General features: G+C 33.4%; 1 protein-coding gene across 1 annotated transcript; it reads right to left on the bottom strand.

Annotated features, from left to right (window-relative positions):
- Positions 1–11,351: 11,351 nt before the first annotated feature.
- LOC129284978 (gallate 1-beta-glucosyltransferase 84A24-like) lies at positions 11,352–13,174 on the bottom strand. Its single transcript, XM_054920502.1, has one exon. The coding sequence runs from the start codon at positions 13,086–13,088 to the stop codon at positions 11,559–11,561; it is 1,530 nt and encodes a 509-aa protein (XP_054776477.1). The 5' UTR covers positions 13,089–13,174; the 3' UTR covers positions 11,352–11,558.
- Positions 13,175–19,185: the final 6,011 nt, after the last annotated feature.

Genomic DNA, 19,185 nt, shown 5'->3' with positions numbered 1-19,185 from the left:
AACAATTTTTTTATTTTCTTAAAAATATAAAATAATTTTAAAAAATAGAAACCAAACGTTCTTTTATCTCTTCACAGTGCTAAATTTACCCCTTCTCTCCTCTTCTAAATGTCTCCATTTTCATGGAGTTTGGCTTCCAGAGATAATTTTTTCCTGCCACAATTTCATTTTATTGTCCTGGGACTCCTTTCCATTGAATCAAATGGGCCTAAAACTTGATTGTAATTCTTCCCCAACAATCCTTCATATTTTGTTAAGTTTAAAAGTGAATTTTTTATCTAGAAAAAGCCAGAAATCATAAAAGAATTTCACATATTCACGAGAGGAGATGCAGAGTAAAGTAGTTGATTGGACTACCTATGGAAAGTGGGATTACGTCATATTAGATACTATTGTACTTGTGGAGGTAATGCAGAAATTGATTGCTGTAATGCCACCCAATCAAAGAATGGGAAATGATGTTATGACATGGAAAGGAAATTCTAATGGTTTCTTTATTGTTAAGAGTGCCTATTTTATGATAGAGAGAAGTCCTTCCGAGCTCTATAATCATACATTCAAAGCTATTCGGAAGTGGAGAGGAGCTGATGAACGAATTAGATTTTTTCTGTGGCAGCTGTATCATGATCATTTACCGACTAATGCGAGGAGAAACTCATGGTCTAACAGTTCTCCATACTGTAGTTGGTGTCAAAAGGAGATAGTAAGTGCACGCCACATCATTCAGGATTTCACTTATGCACAAAAGATATGGAAACAACTTATGCCCTTAAGGTATCACTCTCTGTTTTTCTCTTTACTTTTGAAAGATTGGATTGCTTCTATTGGAAAGGGGAAACTTGTACTCATAATAATCCGGATTGGGATTTGTTGTGGGGAGTTGTGGGATGGAAATTATGGAAATGGAGGAACAGTAGTGTTTTTTATTCAGATATTGACGAACCAGATGACCCCATATCTGTTATTTGTGCTACCTGGAAATCATTTGTTGATTGCGGTAATTTGGTAGAAGCTAGCTACTCCAATACTCAACCCAGTAACTTGACTTGGACTCCTCCTCCAAGTGGTTGGGTGAAATTAAATTTAGATGCAGCGATGTTTCTGTCAAGCAAGAAAGCAGGACGTGGGCCCGTTCTTAGAGACCATAATGGATATTGGATAGTAGGTTTTTGCCACTGTTTAGGATTGTGCAATGCTTATGAAGCGGAGGCATGGGCTACATTGAAGGGTCTTTGTTTTGTTTGAGACTTTGGCTTCAAGAAGGTGATCGTTGAATCAGAATGCAAGGAATTGATAAACCACCTAACTAATACCAGAATTAACAAAATTATTGGTGCCTTGGTATTTACTGAGATTCTAAATATGTTTCATTGGAATTGGGAGGTAAAGATTCAGCGCATAAAGAGAGAGCAAAACCGACTAGCTGATAGACTAGCTAACGAAGGGATCTCTTGCTCCTCCTCATTTGAGATTTCTCCTTCGTTTGTCATGAGTTTGGTTTCTTTTGATAGTTTGGGATCTCAATTCTCTTCTGTATAATTTACTTTTAATTGATCAGGCTTAACCCTCTTTTATAACCCAAAAAAAAAAAAAGGGAATCGAATTTGAAGCAGCAAGACAAAATTGAGGGGCTTGAACCCTTTCTTATATATATATGCACGTCGCTGTCCTCAACCTAACCTACGCTTGTTCTCAACCACATATAACTACATGGAAATTCAGCACACGAGGACAAATTCTATCACGCTGCTGCAATTAGAATGGTTATCTTTCGGGATAACGAGGACAAGCTATGGATAAGCTTCAAAACATTGGATTCTAGTCACACGAATAACTAATCAGTGAAATTCATGTTATATGCAAGAAATTATCATGCCCAACGATCTATCCATTTTCATGACCTGTTAAAATTTGAATACATACTTATTATTAATGATTGAAAACAAAGGTATGATAAAACAAATATACAAACAATATGTCATTCGGATTTTGACAAAAATGCATTCGAAATCAAAAATAATTCATTCGAGTTTTAACAAGTTAAAAAAATAGATAAGATAGGCTTAATTATATAAGTATTGGTCATTCATCAACAAGTATCCATTTAAGTTTTTATAACACATTCAAAATTAACAACAATCTATTATATTCAAGTTTTAACAAGTTAGAAAAATAGATAGGATAAACTTAATTGTACAAGTGTTAGTTCTTTATCAACAAGTACTCATTCGAGTTTTAACAACTTCTTATTTAAATTAACAATAATCCATTCAAGTTTAATTTAAAAAAAATTAATAAGATGGGTTTAATTATATAATTATTATTTATTCATTACAAATATCCTTTAATGTTTTGACAACAAGTCAATCATGATTAACAATATATTTAAACTTTAATAAGTAAAATGCTCCTAATTTGTAATAAACTATGTCAGATTAATAAGTGACATTAATAAAAAAATAAATGTTTTTGGAATTAACAATTATGACATGGAAGTGGTTTAAAAGCTTAAATTATTACATATATGTTTTTTGCCACATATAATTAAATGGTATTCGTAGTACAGTAACCACCAAGCATTTTAGGTGGCTAAAGAATCACGGGATCAAACCACCTAGGCTCTAGCTACCTTTACCAATTATTCTTCAATAAAGTGTTACTAACATCGAGGCTCTAGCCACCTTGCTAGTGGTAGGGTCTCCAACAAAAATTCAATAGCCAACACTTGTAACAATAGATGTGACTTTTTCTTATTATTTTAAGCTTTTGAGACAATTCGATCATTTTATGTAAAAAAATTAATTTTAATTAAGGACTAAAGAACTATTGTAAAATTTCAGAATTTTATAATCTTTGACTAATATAAGTATACTATAGTGATCAATGAATGATATTTTTTTCCCTTTTTTTAATATAACAATTTAGTTTTAAATCATAGCTTTTTTTCAGAAATGAAGTCAAATTAAATGAACACGGTCAAATGAATACAACCATAAGGTTTACCCTTTAGAATAAACACTAACGTCTCCCCCTCCCTCACCTCCATTAAAATTTCTCATCTTTCCTTTCCTCTCATCCCCTCTTCTTCAACCAAAGATAGTGTAAAAGCTCACAAGAACAAACAAACTTGTAAAACCAACATTGAAAACCAAAGACAAACCCAAAGAGAAACAACTAAAGAAAAATACAACACAGGCTATAGAAACATACATACAACACGAGATGGATCCCACAATTGCAATATTTCCAAAACATGTAGATAAAGTTTTTTAATACTCATACATAATAAATAAGTAAGCAGTCAAAGTGTGATCCATGATAAGTTTTGAAAAGCCCAGTGAGCAAGAGAGAAAATTGATTTCCTTGAAACCTAGAAATTAAATTGATAAGAAACATCCCGTAGGATTTTAAATTCTAAAGCTGTACAAGCTTTGGTTTTAAAAGAACCTTATCTACATGAACCATAACAAAGCAAGGAAGGACTAAAAAACATTAAACATCTTAACAAAAACAAGAAACCCAGAACAATGACTCAAAAACCAAATGATGATATATGAACATGCTCCAAAAAGCTGAAACAATGGTTAATGGACCTTTATGAGGCTACGATTCATGAAGGCCCCTCGTGTTATCATGTATGAAGACAAAGTTTTTTTGGCTCAAACTCCATCAAACCTAAAGGAAGAATCATGCTTTGTTTCTTGTTTGTAAAACAAGGTAAATTTCCTTTTTTAATGTGCTGAAGCAGACAAAGTAGAGCAATGAATGACAGCTAAAACAAACCTGAGTGTGACGTGGCAAGACACATTGATGAAATTTGTAAATAAACTTAGAGAGTAAGAGTGAAAGGTATTGAGGATATATAAGCTTTTGTATGCATGTCGTTTGGTCTCGTGGTTTTAGTTAGTTCAGTCACATGTTGTTTATTCCAGTTTGTTATGCATATAGACTTGTTGTATCAAGTTATTTTTTCTATGGAATGGTATTTTCCAGTAAGTCAAAATTGTACTATAATATTTCTTTAAGTGTGATCAAGTGATCCACCATTTTTTAACATGGAATCAGAACAAGGTTTGTATGGGCCTTGAAAATGAAAAACTCTAATTGTTTTTCAAGAATTGGGTCTGAGTGTTTTCTCTAAGCTTTATTTTTTTAAGACCATGCACTAAATTTTGCAAGAACTAGATTGAGTAACCAAGAATCTTAAAGATGCAAGAGGCCATCTGATATATACAGAACGCTGCATTCTACAAAACCTAATGGTGTATTGCTTTAGCCTCTTAAAAGATTCCTAATTTCACCTTTCCTACTGTGCGTCTCCTTCGACTAAGTACTAATCCTTCTTATCTCTTGCTATTGATTCTTACTTTTTATTAATTCTTTCAACTTCGTATAATAGGTTGAAACAGACATAGACCCTAAACAAGGCAATTGATCTCGCGATGTATAACAAAGATTATTGATCCAATGACCTTATCAAATCTCTCTTTTAGATTTGTCCACACATAGAATGCGTTCTCATGTATCGAGTCTATTTGCCATATCCTTCAACACTGAGCTCAGTAGCCAGGACAAAACAACATCATTGCATCATTCCCATTGTGGACAAAGTGATGGTTCTTGTGACTCCTTTATGCAAGTGTTGTCAATAAACCCTACCTTATTCTTTCCAAGTAACACTATCCTTATAGATATACTCCATATCATGTAGTTTTCTGGTCCAATAAGGATGTGAGGCGAAAGAAATAAGAAGGATTAGGGCTTAATCAAAGGAAATGCACAACGGGGAAGGTGAATCAAGAATATTTCAAGAGGTTTCAGTAATACACCACTAGGTTCTATGAGATACAGCATTTTGCATATATCAGACAACCTCTTATATTTATAGAATTCTTGAGGCTTATGGATCCAATTTCTTGGTTAGCCAGTCCAGTTCTTGCAAACTTTAATACATAGTCTTGAAAGAAAACAAGGCTTGGAGAAAACATTCAAGCCCACTTCTTGAAAAACCTTTACTTGATAAAAGCTGGTATTCATATGAATAATAAAATTTGTGAGATATATCTTCAATCTAAAGAAACAAAGTTCCCATTTCCTTCTTGCTCTATTAAAACTCAATGGTATTTTAAATTATTGCATATGGATTTATGGGAACCTTATAGAGAACCCACACACTAAGGTTATCAATATTTTCTTACAATAGTTGATGACTTTTCTAGAGCAACTTGGGTTTTTTTTTGTTAAAACATAAGTATGAGGTTGCTGATCATATTAAGCATTTCATGGCATATGTTTTAAATCAATTTTCTATTCCTGTTAAAAGAATAAGAACAGACAATAGTAAGGAGTTTTTGAATAGTTAATTGAAATTTTTTCTCAAAAATAAAGGCATTATATATGATACAATCTGTCCTTATACCTCAGAACAAAATGCAGTAGTTGAAAGAAAACATAGAACACTTTTACAAGTTTCTAGATCTCTTATTCCTTAGTTTGGAGTACCAATTAAATTTTAGGGTGAGTATATTCATATGGTAGCATACTTAATAAATATAACACCATCAAGAATCTTACAGTTTAAGACATATATGAATTAGTTTATGGCAAGTCATCTAATTTTGGTGCATTAAAGATTTTTAGTTCACTTGCTTTTGCCGTGACTGTTACTAATAAATTTGAATTTAGATCCTTTTCATACGTTTTTCTGGTTATCCTGAGAATCAAAAGGATTTGTTCTGCTTGATTTGAGAACCAACCATTTGTTAATGTCTAGACATGTAAGATTTATTGAAAGCAAGTTCTCTTTTAAGAATGTTAAGGATTCTAAACAAAATAAGGCACAACAATCATTTGATAAAACTTTCTGGTCTGGTTCAGATTTTCTCCAACATGAAAATTAAAATGAAAATGATAGTTGTAATATATATGATCCCATACCTAAAATATCTCCCAAATTAAATGAATTAGGAGAACCTCATATTGTTGAAAATAATGACATAGTTGAACTTAATGATCAAGAACAACACAGAATCAGATTGTTAAAGATAAGAGGCCATTTGTTTAGTCTAAAGACCATGTTTGCTCTACTTGTGATACTCTAACATTAAATATCCTTTATAGAAGCAAGTTTCCTATGATTGTATATTTAAATCCCATAAGTTCCTTCTTTCATCCATTGATTCTGACCTATAACCTAGATGTTGTCAAGAAGCTATTAAAGATAAAAGGTGGGTAGAAGTAATGAATGCTGAGTTACAAGCATTAGAAGATAACAAGACCTGGAATATAGTAGACTTACCTAAAGGTGAAAAGCCAATAGGATCCAAATGGGTATATGAAATCAAATATAGGGCAAATGGAAATATTGAGCGATATAAGGCTAGATTGGTAAAAAAGGGGTATAGTCAAAAGGAAAGGGTAGATTATCAAGAAACTTTTTCCCTTATTATAAAAATGATTACTATCAGGACCATACTATCCTCAACTACTTAACATAACTAGGTTTTACATCAGATAGATGTTTATAATATGTTCTTACAAGGAGATCTTGATGAGGAAGTTTATATGATTATCCCACAGGGTCTTAATAGTAAGGGGGAGAATAAAGTCTACAAACTAAATAAGTCTTTATATAAATCAAAATAGGCTTTAAGACAATAGAATTATAAGCTGATACAAGCACTTAAACTTGGTGGTTTTAATCAAAGCCTACATGATTACTCACTGTTTGTCAAACATTTTAATAATGGAATTGTATTGATTCTTGTGTATGTGAATGATTTATTGATTAGTGATTACTAGTAGTTCTGAGATTAGTATTAAACAAACCAAGGATTTTTTGCATAATAAGTTTAAGATAAAGGACCTTAGGCTTTGAAATATTTTTTGGGAATAGAAATAGCCCGATCTAGAAAATGAATAATAATGAATTAGGGAAAATATGCTTTGTATTTATTATTTGAGACAAGTATGAGTGGGTGTAAGCCATTGAAGATACCTATGGCTCCCAACCTAAGACTCTCAACTTATGAAGAAGGCAGAAATAAGAAAGAGGAATTGCTGAAAGATCTTGGAGAATACAGAAAATTAATAGGTAAGTTGATTTATTTGACTATGACTCACCATGACATATCTTTTTTCTATGCAAAATTTAAGCCCATTTATGCAAAATCTAACAAAGACCCACATGGCTGTAGCAAAGAACATGTTAAGGTATCTAATTTACAAACCAAGATTGGGGATACTACTTGGTTTGAAAGCAGATTCAACATTAAGATGTTTTTGTGACTCTGATTGGGTTACGTGTCACACAATAAGGAGATCAATTTCTGGTTATATTTTTAAAGATGGGAGACTCCTTAAACTCTTGGAAGACTAACAAGCAAAGAATTGTGTCAAAAATCTTAGCAAGGGCTAAGTATAAAGTATTGAGTGTTGTTGTTTCAGAGATAATTTAGGTATTAGGATTAATGAAAGACTTAGATCTTTGTAATATTGAACCTGTTAAGGTGTTTTGTGATAATAAAGCAGCCATACACATGGCAAACAATCTTATGTTTCATGAGAGAATGAAACAAAAAGATATTGATTGTCATTTTGTTAGAAAAAAACTACAACAAAGGTTGATCTCTCTTCATCATGGTCGTTCAGGGGATTAAAAAGTAGATGTCTTAACCAAAGCTTTAGAAAAGAAGCTTTATGACAGATTCCTTAGCAAGTTCCAAACAATTGATGTACATAGTTTGAACTTGAGCGGGAGTATTGAAGATATATAAACCTATGTGTGCCTGTCGTTTTGTCTCGTGCTTTTAGTTCATTCAGCTACTTATCACTTATCCCAATTTATTATGTATATATACTTGCTGCATCAGGTTATTGCTTTTATGGAATGGTATTTTTCAATAAATCAAAATCGTACTAAAATATTTTTTAGGTGTGATCAGGCGATCCACCGTTTTTCAACGAAAAGTGGCGGTAAAAAGTAGTCGAGTGAATGTGGAAGTTAGACCAGTGAAATCCAAAAATGACGTCCTTGATGAGCTAAGAAACTCTGGCGAAGGAGAGACGTGGCAGGTAGATGAGATGAGTGAATGACCAACTGTTAAAATATCAACCTGATTAGCTTCATAAATAGACACGTCTGAAGAAACATTCGGAAAAGCTTGATCAGAAGGTTCAAAGTGGATTTCTTGTTCTGATTTAACACGCTTAGTTGAAAACAAATCAGAGCCGTCCATAAAATCAGAGTATTTCCTTTTGTGACAGCAAGGCATGTGCCAATCCTCATGCAACTCAACACTTGTCCCTGTAATCGGGTGAAGTGCATCATTTTTTGTCTTCCACCTTCAGAACCCAAGAACTTGAACATGCAGAAGCTGATGAAAACGAATGCTCTGAACTTGTGAAAAAAATTCATTGGCCCAGCTGGATTGTGCAGGAGGAGAGTTATCCAATCAATAACTTCATATTGAAATTGAAACTAGTCAAATTTGACACGAACAGAGTCCTTATGAAGGTGCCTTAAAAACCAAGATCTTGCGACAGAGGTGGACAAACGATGAAAAAGATTTGTTACCCTGCTGATGAACGTGACACGCCCTATGACAGTTAAAACAAATCCTATGGATTCTTTCATAATAAATATTAAACTCGAACTCATAACTATCAGCAAAAGTAAGAACACCCTGTAATTTCAAGGCCTGAGAAATATCCACCAAGGCACAAAATTACATTCCGGAAGAGCTCACGTGACTCGTTTCATCAAAGCACAGAAAGGAGCCCTTGGAATCACCAGCCAAAGATGCAAAATACTCCGTGTAAAATTGAATTGGCAAAACATATTAAATCAACGTGGTCGCTCCCCCCCCCCCCCCCAAAAAAATAAATAAATAATGAATGTGATCACCATGCTTTATTTTTGCCACGCATGCACTGCTGTTAAAATAGCAATGCCGTATAAGCAGGCTGTCTTAAATCTTAACATTGAGGTGATACTTGACAGCAACGTGCATTTATGAGCCGCAAATAATAGAACCAAATTCAGTGCTCGGTTGAAAGTTCATGGTATAAATTTATAATTTTTTACTTTTATTTTTTAAAAAAATATTTTAATATATACAGAATATATAATAAAAATAATATTTTAACTGTAAGTTTTTTTAAAAAATAATTTTTATTTAAAAAATGCTAGTTAAAAAATTATAAATATGAATCATGATAATTAAATTTAAATGATCTAAAGATGAAGAGTTTTTAATTTATATAATGACCATTGAAACTAATTTCACAAATAAAAGCCCGTTCTTGCGTGTGGGAATCGCTGCCCTCTTCACTTTATCCCTGCAAGTGAGAGGTCCTATTATTTATATTTTTTAGGCTTCTTAGATATTCAGCGATTCCTCTTGATTAATGATTTCCAGCTCATTTTCTCTAATATTACCTCCACATTATTTACAAGAGGCATTCCTAACTTAAAATTTAATGATCTAGTGTTTCTAATAAACTAAAAATTATTTCTTGGTGATTATCTGAAATGTATAAATGCAATCAATGAAGTTACCAACGAAACCTCATCTCTCATTACAAGTTTGATAAATAGAACTGGCAATTTTCAAATGAAAATATTCCTTCCTATCAATTTATAAATTATTTTCGACATATTTTAGTATGATCAAAGAAAACCAACTTCATTAACTCAATCAAAAAATTAACAAATTTTTTAAGTTTATCTTTATTAATTAAGTATATTTTTCCTTTAACCATCAACCTTTTTAGGTTTGTTTAGAGAGTTGGATGGTGAAAGGTGCATGGCTTTTTTGCTTTTGGTTTGTAGTCTTCATTTTGCACTCTAGTTAGTTTATTAATATTTAATCCCTTTTTCATTAAAAAAACCATACTTTAAAAATAAAATATTATAACATTTAATAACCTTCTCGGGATTTAACAAAGGTAAAAAACCAAAGATATAATAATTATTGAAATACGTTAAAATAAATACTCTCTTTATCATATAAATAATGCAAGAAGAGCATGCGAGAATGAAAGCATGGGATTGGAGAGGGAGAAGAAAAGGAGTGAGAGGCAGGCATCTTGGGCAAAAATCTTTCTGGCTCAACTAAGGAGTAAGGACCCAAGTCCTTTGCCATCATATTTTACAACATTGAAGTCCTTCCGTGTAATTTCTCTGCTTTCGCAGAGTCCGTGGATGTCATTTTCCCCTCTCATCCACGTGCAACATTTAAAGCTTCATTGAACACTCGTCCAATGGAGCCTTAATTGAACAATGGTAACCATATCTGATTTAACATAATAAACAAATGTCTTTACCTCAACACTGTCGAATCACAATTTAATCTCCCTCAATTTGAGATTACCCGAATCCTCACTTATATTCATTTCAATCCAAAATATAAATCTAGTTTGGCTAATTAATTTACGGGGATTAAGATAAAGGAGTTAAAAAGTAATTGACTCATTAAATTTGTTAATGAATTACATTACTTTCCATTTGTATCCTTATTAAATTTAAAGGCAACTCTTCTTGCATTTAATTGCAAAAAAGGGCAAATCAAAAGAAAAAATATTTAATATCCTAAATACTATTAAATTGTACTTATATATTTTAGATCCAGGAAAGTTTTGAGACTTATATTTTGGATACGATGGAGTATATGGATGGCATTCTGGATTATTAATTTTAACCAAACAATAATTAATTAATAATTTATAATCTATTCTAGTCATGACATCATCACTCTGTCCCTAATTTGGAGCCAAGTTATTATTCCGCAGTGCATGACTAATTATATAATATTGAACATGACGTCGCAGCCTGTAATTAATTAATGCCATTAACTCATGGATTCATCAAAAAGTTGCATGGCGCAGCAAGCCCTGCACAATATAACCAACATATGTTAGATTCCATTCCGGCGGTTAAAATGTTTTTTAAAAGGTCTGATGTTTAAAATGTAACATATTTTTAATATTTTAAAATATAATTAACATATTTTTCTTTCAAAAGGACTCTTAATATAAAGTATTTTATATTTATTTTAAAATAATATATATCATTAAATAGGGTAAATATAAAAAAATGATAATTATTATTTTATTGAGGGTGAGGGTGAGATTTGATTAAAAATATCTTACTTTTTTGTAATAGAAAGGGTCATTATTTCTCTATCAAAAACTAAAAAGTATAAGTAATAATTATTTAAAGATGATTTAAATATATACAATCATGAACGGATCGTTATAATACGTATCAGTCAAAAAATTATTCTACCTAAAGATCCATGGGAGACTCGCCCGCCATAACTACAAGACGATCGATCTGATGAGTCAAGATGGATCATAATGCAAATTTCTTCATTGGACAGAAATAAAACTATAAGAATTCATACACATTATTATTGTTTCGTTGCCATGACACATGTGAAGGCCGAATTAATAATCATAATCAGAACATAGAACTGGAAGCCTTGAAATCCACACATTCCCCAGACAATTATATATCTTTTAACACACGCAATTTCTCAGCTGGAATAATGAGAACTTCAAGCCACCTGAACCTTTCCGTTCGACTTGGCACCAAGCAAATCTGCTCCTGCGACATTTAACAGTGACGCCACCTTGTTCACAGAACCATCAACAATCTTGCTACTCTTCTTCAAAATTTCTACACTCCTCTTCTTCACTTCATCCACAAATTCCTGAATATTTTGGTCAGTGGAGCCACCCTCTGCCAAGGCGGCCTCCGCCGCAGCCTTCAATTTCAACACATTCTCCTTCATCTCCTTGGCCTTATTCCCCACCGTAGCCTCCAAAATACACCTCTTCACTTCCTCTCTCGTGATCAACTCATTTGCAGCCTCACCCCTGCACATCCTCACCCCAACCTTAAAGACATCAACTATGTATTTAGCATTCGTCACTTGGTCCCCCCACTGAGGAAACGCCACCAGTGGCATCCCCGAAGTTATAGCCTCCATGGTGGAGTTCCATCCACAGTGAGTCACAAAACATGCCACGGATGGGTGGGCCAGGATCTGTTCCTGCGGGCTCCACTGAACTACCTTCCCTCTGTTCCCTACTTTCTCCAAAAACCCGTCCGGAAGCACGTGAGGCTCGAACCCAGAATCCTTATGCGGTGGCTTCATAACCCAGATGAACGAAACCCCAGAATCCAAAAGCCCATGAGCTATCTCGTTCACTTGCTCCTGCTTCAGGAACACCACGCTGCCGAATGAAACGTACACCACTGAGGAAGGAGGTTTCGTGTTGAGCCAGTCGATGCAATCGTCAGCTTTCAACAGGTCACCCTTCACAGTGCTGTGGGGAGCCTTCGGGTTCTTGAACAACGGTCCGACGGTTCGAATGGGGCAGATCTTGGACATGTATTCCACGTTCTCGTGTTCCAGGTCTAGGAAGCTGTCCATTAGGATGCAGAAAGGTTTTTCCAAATTCCTATACTGTCCCATGATTGCTCTTCTTAGAAAAGGGTACGGGGTTGTCGGATACAAGAAGCTCGGAATCTCGTCGTGCTTCAACAGTGGCATCTTCGGGAGCTGCACGGTGATTTCCATCTGATCTTCTGACGGGAAAGGAAGGAGCTTGTGATAATAGTGGTAATACGCAGAGAAGCAAGCACAGGATTGGACCCACAGCATAGCAGAAGGGAGGCCAAGTGATTCGGCCACGTCTGTGACCCAAGGGATGAAGGGATTGTTGATGAGGCAAGAGACCGGCCGGCCCTGGTCGGCGTGAGCCTTGAGCATGAGAGGAAGAATCTCCTTGCCGACGAGCTCGAGCTGGGGAAGATACTGGTCCAGGTCCTGGCGTCTGGGCTCGTCCTCGGGCCAACGGTCGTCGAATGACTCGAACCGGATGAAGCCGTCGCCGATGGGAGCAGGCTCGTCGGTGATGTTGCTGGCTTTTCTCATCTGTTTGGCCCAGGTTTCAGGGGTGCAGAAAGTGACGAGGAGACCCTTGGAGGCGATGCGCTTGCCGAGCCTGAGAAGAGGGTTAACGTGACCTTGACCTGGGAAGGAGACAAGGAAGACATGGACAAGAGATTCGGATCCCATTTTTGTGGTTTACCTTATTTTCTTGGAGAGGTATCGGAGCTAGCTAACGATGTTTCAGGGCTTATGAGAAGTTGGATGGAATAAATGGCAAGTGAAGCTGAATATATAGTAGCACTGATTTATAAAAATAATGCGTTTTTGATAAATTTCATAAATTAAAAAAATGAGTGGAGACTAAAGCGAAGAGCCGAAGACTGCTAGGTAGTCATAGTGTCAACTGACTCGGCTTTTTGTACCGGTGGGTTCTGATCTGGATGCATTTGCTCACCAAACCGCCGCAGTCCACACACAATATTAACTTGTGAGCACTTGATCACCTGTTAAAATCTATATATAAATGAGTATTAACGTGCGTTTTGCTAAAACAAACAAAAGAAAAGAGCTAATCTGTTAACAAAACATCTAAGTGAAAAATAATGACTACTTTAATTAAAAACATTCAATCATATATATAATGGACAGGGAAGTTGTTCATCCTAATTAGTTCAGAAAGATTAAGTTATGCACTGATTGTGTTAAAGTTATTCAAGAAATAATGACCATTCTTGGCATCAATAATACGAGTTATAACGTGCTCAAGATATTATGAATCATTTGATACGATATGAAGATATTTCTTATAAGTATATTTATATATATAAAGAAGTTAATATCTGTGCTGACTTCACTGCTTGCTTTATTTAAAACATTGACACAGAAGCTATAGTTTTAATTAGAGTTCTTTAAGATGGTAAGACACTTATTTGGAAAAAAAAATTCTTGGTCTTTATCATGGCTCTTGTTTTTTCATTTAATTTTCAGAAAAAAAAACGAAAAAGAAAATGGTAAGGGCCAAGGAGGAAGTAAGTGAGAGGGTAGCTTGGGGAAAGAAGCCGGAGGGAGAAAAAGAGATGTTGTCACGTGACCAGCAACCCCGGGAAGGGAAGTTAGGACAGGCACGTGATTTACATCCAACGTACAGTGTTCAACCATTCGTCTCCTCCCTACAATTCTTCCTTTGCAAGGTCTGTGCCCAATACAGTCCGAAAATGTCCCCCGACTCATCAGAAGCGCGCCGCAACACGGGTTTGTTCAATAAGTCATTAATTACACTTCTGATTAATTCATGTGATATGTTTATAAGATTGAGAGATGATTAATTTTAATTTTATTTATAAATTATTTTATTATTTTTATATTTATTTTTACCTTTCTATATTTATTAAATATTGGAAAATAATTTGTTATCCTTATTAAATTTTAAGATAATTAATTATGTTTAATATGTTCTTTAATTTTAATAAAATATGTTAAAAGTAACCCATGAAATATTTCATTATCACTTGATTAATATAGTACTGTTAGAGAAACTATTACTTTTTACTTATATTTTTTTAAGTAAAATTACTAATTTTAATAAGCATTAATTACATATTTTTCAAATCATCCTTTATAATTTACATAATAAAAAATAATTAATGTATACTTATATTGATTAATACAAGATATTTTAATTTAATTATTTTATTTTTAAATATAATTATTATAATTAATTAATTTTTTTAAACTGTGTGATATAATTTTTTTTATTATATATAAAAACGGAGGGAGTATAAATTAAGCACGTGAATTGCTGGGTTAAGCTAGCATTAATTACACAACAGCAACGGCGTGCACCAAGTGGAGATTCAACTTTGCCGAGTTCATTAGCGGCTGAAATACTTAGCTAGTAGGACTAAATAATTTAATGAGAATGCATTAACTTATTAAATAATTAAACACCGAGGATGTTCCCCAACTAAACTTATTCTTACCCTTCTTACTCTTTCTTTTCAACGTCGAAATAGTGGGAAGAATCAGCATCTGACAAAATATAATATAATATTGCTTTGCTATCGTGATTAAAAAATTAATCAAAGATCATTCCTGGTTTCTAAGGGTACGTGCAAGCACAATGGTTGCCATTCTTTAACCAACATTACCAGCGGCACACTTACCCAAACGCTCGTTCTTACCTTATTTTATTTGCAACCTAAATTGCCAATTCGCCTACAAGTAGTTTTTTCTTTTTTTTTCTGGGGTCAAAATTTCACCTACAAGGTAGTTAGAATTGCATGGGATTCATAGGTTCCTGGTTAAACATTTTTTTAACCTTTTGGTGTACTAGTTTTAGTTGTGAGAAATTAATCTTAGAACGGATGACCTTTCACAAAGTCATCTTTTCTAGTCACCTTAGCTGTAATGTTAATGAATATATTAATTAAAACTCAGTAATCCAATGGTCATTATTAATATTATTATAACCTACGGGTTCTTTTTAAGCTAGAGGCAAATATGTCATTTCACATAAAATTAAAATGTCAGACGAGTTCATTGGAACTAAAAAATTATTGTCACATTTTTTAATATAGTACTTATTCATTATTTGTATATTTCAAGAGTATTTTATTGTCATTCTCAAACTGCCATTGAAAGTTTTCATTAATAAATATATTTTTAAATTAAATATACTTAAAATAAAAATAAAATGACCATTCATAACAATAAAATTGAATATTTAAATCCAAAGAAAAATAATACATAGTAAAAACAGATAACATCCATCAATATTTTTGTCATATCTAATACTTATTGCTTATTAGGTATAAGTATACATAAATTATAGTTTACAAATATGAATTAAAATGTGGAAAAGTTGCTAAAAAAAGACTTAACCAAATTTAACTTTGTTGAGAAGGATTTAGGAGAGATTTCAAATTGAGTCCTTTTAATTCGAGGCTTCAAATGACCATACTGCCCTTATGATTAAAAAAATAAAAGCTAAGCAAGATCCTTCGCTATTGATATGTTGCACAAGGTCCTTTACTATTAATATGTTACAATATCTTTCGTTGTTAATAGTTTAGTGACAATTAAACAAGGTCTTTCATTGTCAATATATTAAACAAGGTCCTTCAATGTTAATATATCAAGCAAGGTGTAAATTTTTAGGATATACAAAATATATATTCGAATAAACATTGTATTTAAAACTAGACCAAGCCTGTCAGACCAGCGACCCAACTGTGTGTTCGATCTGGTTTTCTAATGTGAAGTGGATTTTTTTGACACGAGTTAGCCTACCTAACCTCGCAGGTTAGGTGGCGTTAGACAAGTTGATATTTTTTAAAAAAAATTTAGCCCCTAAAATGTCGTCATCTCAGGGGTCAGATAAAAAAATAAAAAATTATAAAAACCCTAAATCTCTTTCTCTTTCTCGAGTTACCATTTTCAATTCTAGATATTCATTTTTTCTTAAAACAAAAAATGGAATCTTGCTTTTGGATTCATTCTCACCGTTCTTGATTTTCTTTAGTCTCCTTCCTTCACCGTGAGCCTGCCGAAGTCCACCTTGCCATCGGGCCTCCTGCCCTATGAGCATTGTTCAACTACTCAACATTGCTGTTGTGAATAGTAATAAGTTGTTATATGATAGATCTAAGGCTAAACTTTCAATGAGCTCCAAATCTACATCCGACATTCGACTAAGGTGATTTGAGTGTCCATTGAAAGCTTATTCAATGAATTAACTAATGATACTAATTTCATTTTTAAATTATTTTATTCTAAAGAGTTATACACCCAAACACGAACTAGTAGCATTTAAATACTTTTTTCACAAGTGGGTCTTCAAAACTCATTCCAAGTGACAATAGCTCACACAACCACCTAAATCATACTCAAATGACTTAAGACAACCTGTGCAACACATTACAACACACAAATACAATCAAGATCTCATTTTCACCCATTAACCTCGATTTTATCAAAAAGTAAGGGGGAGGTAAACATCATTCAATCCACTAAGTAACCATTTACAACCTTTAAAAAATAACTCATGACATATTTGCACTTGTATTTTAGTTTAATAAAACATGAATGATTCATACAGCATGACCTAGGGTAAAAAATACTAACAATTAACCATAAATGCATATGATGGTACAAGTAATCAAAATAATCATTATAGTTGGCAATATCATAGCAATTACACATAAATTATTTAAAAAGCAAGGTTATATAGTAGGAAGCTGAGTTCCTAAACCTCAATTGCCTTTTCCTTATCTTGACTAGAGCTACCATCTATAAACATTAAATGAGAAGTGAGTACAATCACTTGATAATTAAGGTACTCTAAAACATGCTCATACAAGTCAAATAATCAAAAATATACAAAGTGGGCAATAATAAAAAAAATTAACATCATTAATCACAATTCACAATGCAAGGCATGATCATCCATTTTCTCTAAACCTCCATCATTGTTGATTGAATCCATGGGCTACAAACTAATTAGGAATTAGCCCATGTGATTAGGTTAGCCCAAACTCTCCAATCATGAGAGGTAATTCAATAAGGCCTTACACTTATTTTCAAACCATAAATTTCCCCCAACTTAAACATAAGAATGTCACAAAACCCTCTAGCTAACCTCACTAGTTGGAGTTTATTAGGCCCAATTACCACCTTTGCTAGGCGGGGTTTAAGAGTATAGTAAGGAACTAAACATTGAGGCTTCATGATGATAGTGTGATTCATATAGATATAAATCACTACTCCATTAAGGCGAACTCCTACCATCAATATGATCATGCCAACTCATCACATAACATATTCAATTATCATCATCATACCCATCTTCATTAGTAACTCTTCTAATTTCAAGAAGTGAAAGTCATCATTTTAATATTTCACAATTACATAAATATATAAAGCCATACTTGCCTATTTTCAAAAATGAAAACAACATATAAATACATAAAGTAAATATAGTTTCAAAGTTCACAAACACTTATAATTAATTTAACAAGCAATAACAAATAGATTCCCCTAGTTACCTCAATTTTTTGGAAATTCAAATGTTATCCACAAATATCACTTGCGTCAGAGGTAAACTCAAGCTCTTTGATGCTTCACGAGATTAATATATAATTTGGATTAACCACCATCACTGATAATCATCAAAATAAACACTTTCAACTTCTAATTTCACACTTTATTAACCAAATTTTCTTAACCACAAGCTCAATCTCATAACCAATGAGTTTGTTAACTCTTATTAATTTACTTTAGCCCCTAATAACTCAAATAAACATTAATATGGCATTTAACAATTCAAAATTATCCTTTAGAGGCTCAAGGCTCATCCATATTAGATAATCCAAGCTCACCACCTTGTAAAAACTTCTAAATTAGGTGTAGAATGCTTAAACAACTATTATTACTCTCATTTGGACCAACAAGTTAATACCTATAGCTCTAGGTTTGAAAATCATCATTATACAACCTTAAATCTTACTCCAAATTCATGTAGAGAAAAGAGTGAAGGGTAAGAAAGCTTTATATAGATGAAAACAGGTTTAAATTAGCTCCAAAGTGCTATAGGAATGAAGCCCTGATAGAAAAAAAAATCAAACCCCTTCGTTCCTTCAATTTTTTCTCCTCTACTCTTTGACTTAAGAATGCATGATTTAGTTCACAATTAGACCCATCTGCCATAATGCATGGAATAGCCATGGTAGTGGATGGTACAAAGATGGCCATCCTATTTTTGCTTCAATATTTAGGCCTACGTTGCTCAAAACATCTCTAAACCCAATCCAAATGTTGTAAATGAATCCAATAGGCCCATTATTCATCTTAAACTATCCTCAAACTAATGGTACTTACTTTTATCTAATAAATATTGACTAGTTCACTTAATCTAGGATGTTACAATACTGGGCGGTGTGCTTAGCAGTAGTACTACTGATACTAAGAAGCCCTTGACACCATTGATATGCCCTCTTTGCACTCCACACAAATTCAAAGAGGAGAACGAAGGAGAGGAAGGAGGTAAGGATGGAGAAGAATAATCAGGGATGAAGGAGATAAACGATGAAGGAGTAAGTCAAGGATGAAGAAGTCGCTGCTAGAATCATGATGAGCATCATGAGGAAAGAGGAAAGGATTTGGTTAAGGCATTTTGATCATTTAAAGTAACCAATTCAACCATGGTTGCATTAGCTTTGATCAGTTCGAGGTTAGTACAATTTGTTCAAGTTGTCAAAACTCAAAACAATGACAACATACTATTTAT

This window comes from Prosopis cineraria, unplaced genomic scaffold (assembly GCF_029017545.1).
Source record: "Prosopis cineraria cultivar Desert tree isolate PC_DT_omini unplaced genomic scaffold, ASM2901754v1 PC11, whole genome shotgun sequence".
NCBI lineage: Eukaryota > Viridiplantae > Streptophyta > Magnoliopsida > Fabales > Fabaceae > Prosopis > Prosopis cineraria.
This window is presented reverse-complemented; position numbering and strand designations above follow the sequence as displayed.

Excerpts from the sequence above, each read along its gene's own strand:
- LOC129284978 (XM_054920502.1), bottom strand. The coding sequence starts at position 13,088 with ATGGGATCCGAATCTCTTGTCCATGTCTTCCTTGTCTCCTTCCCAGGT.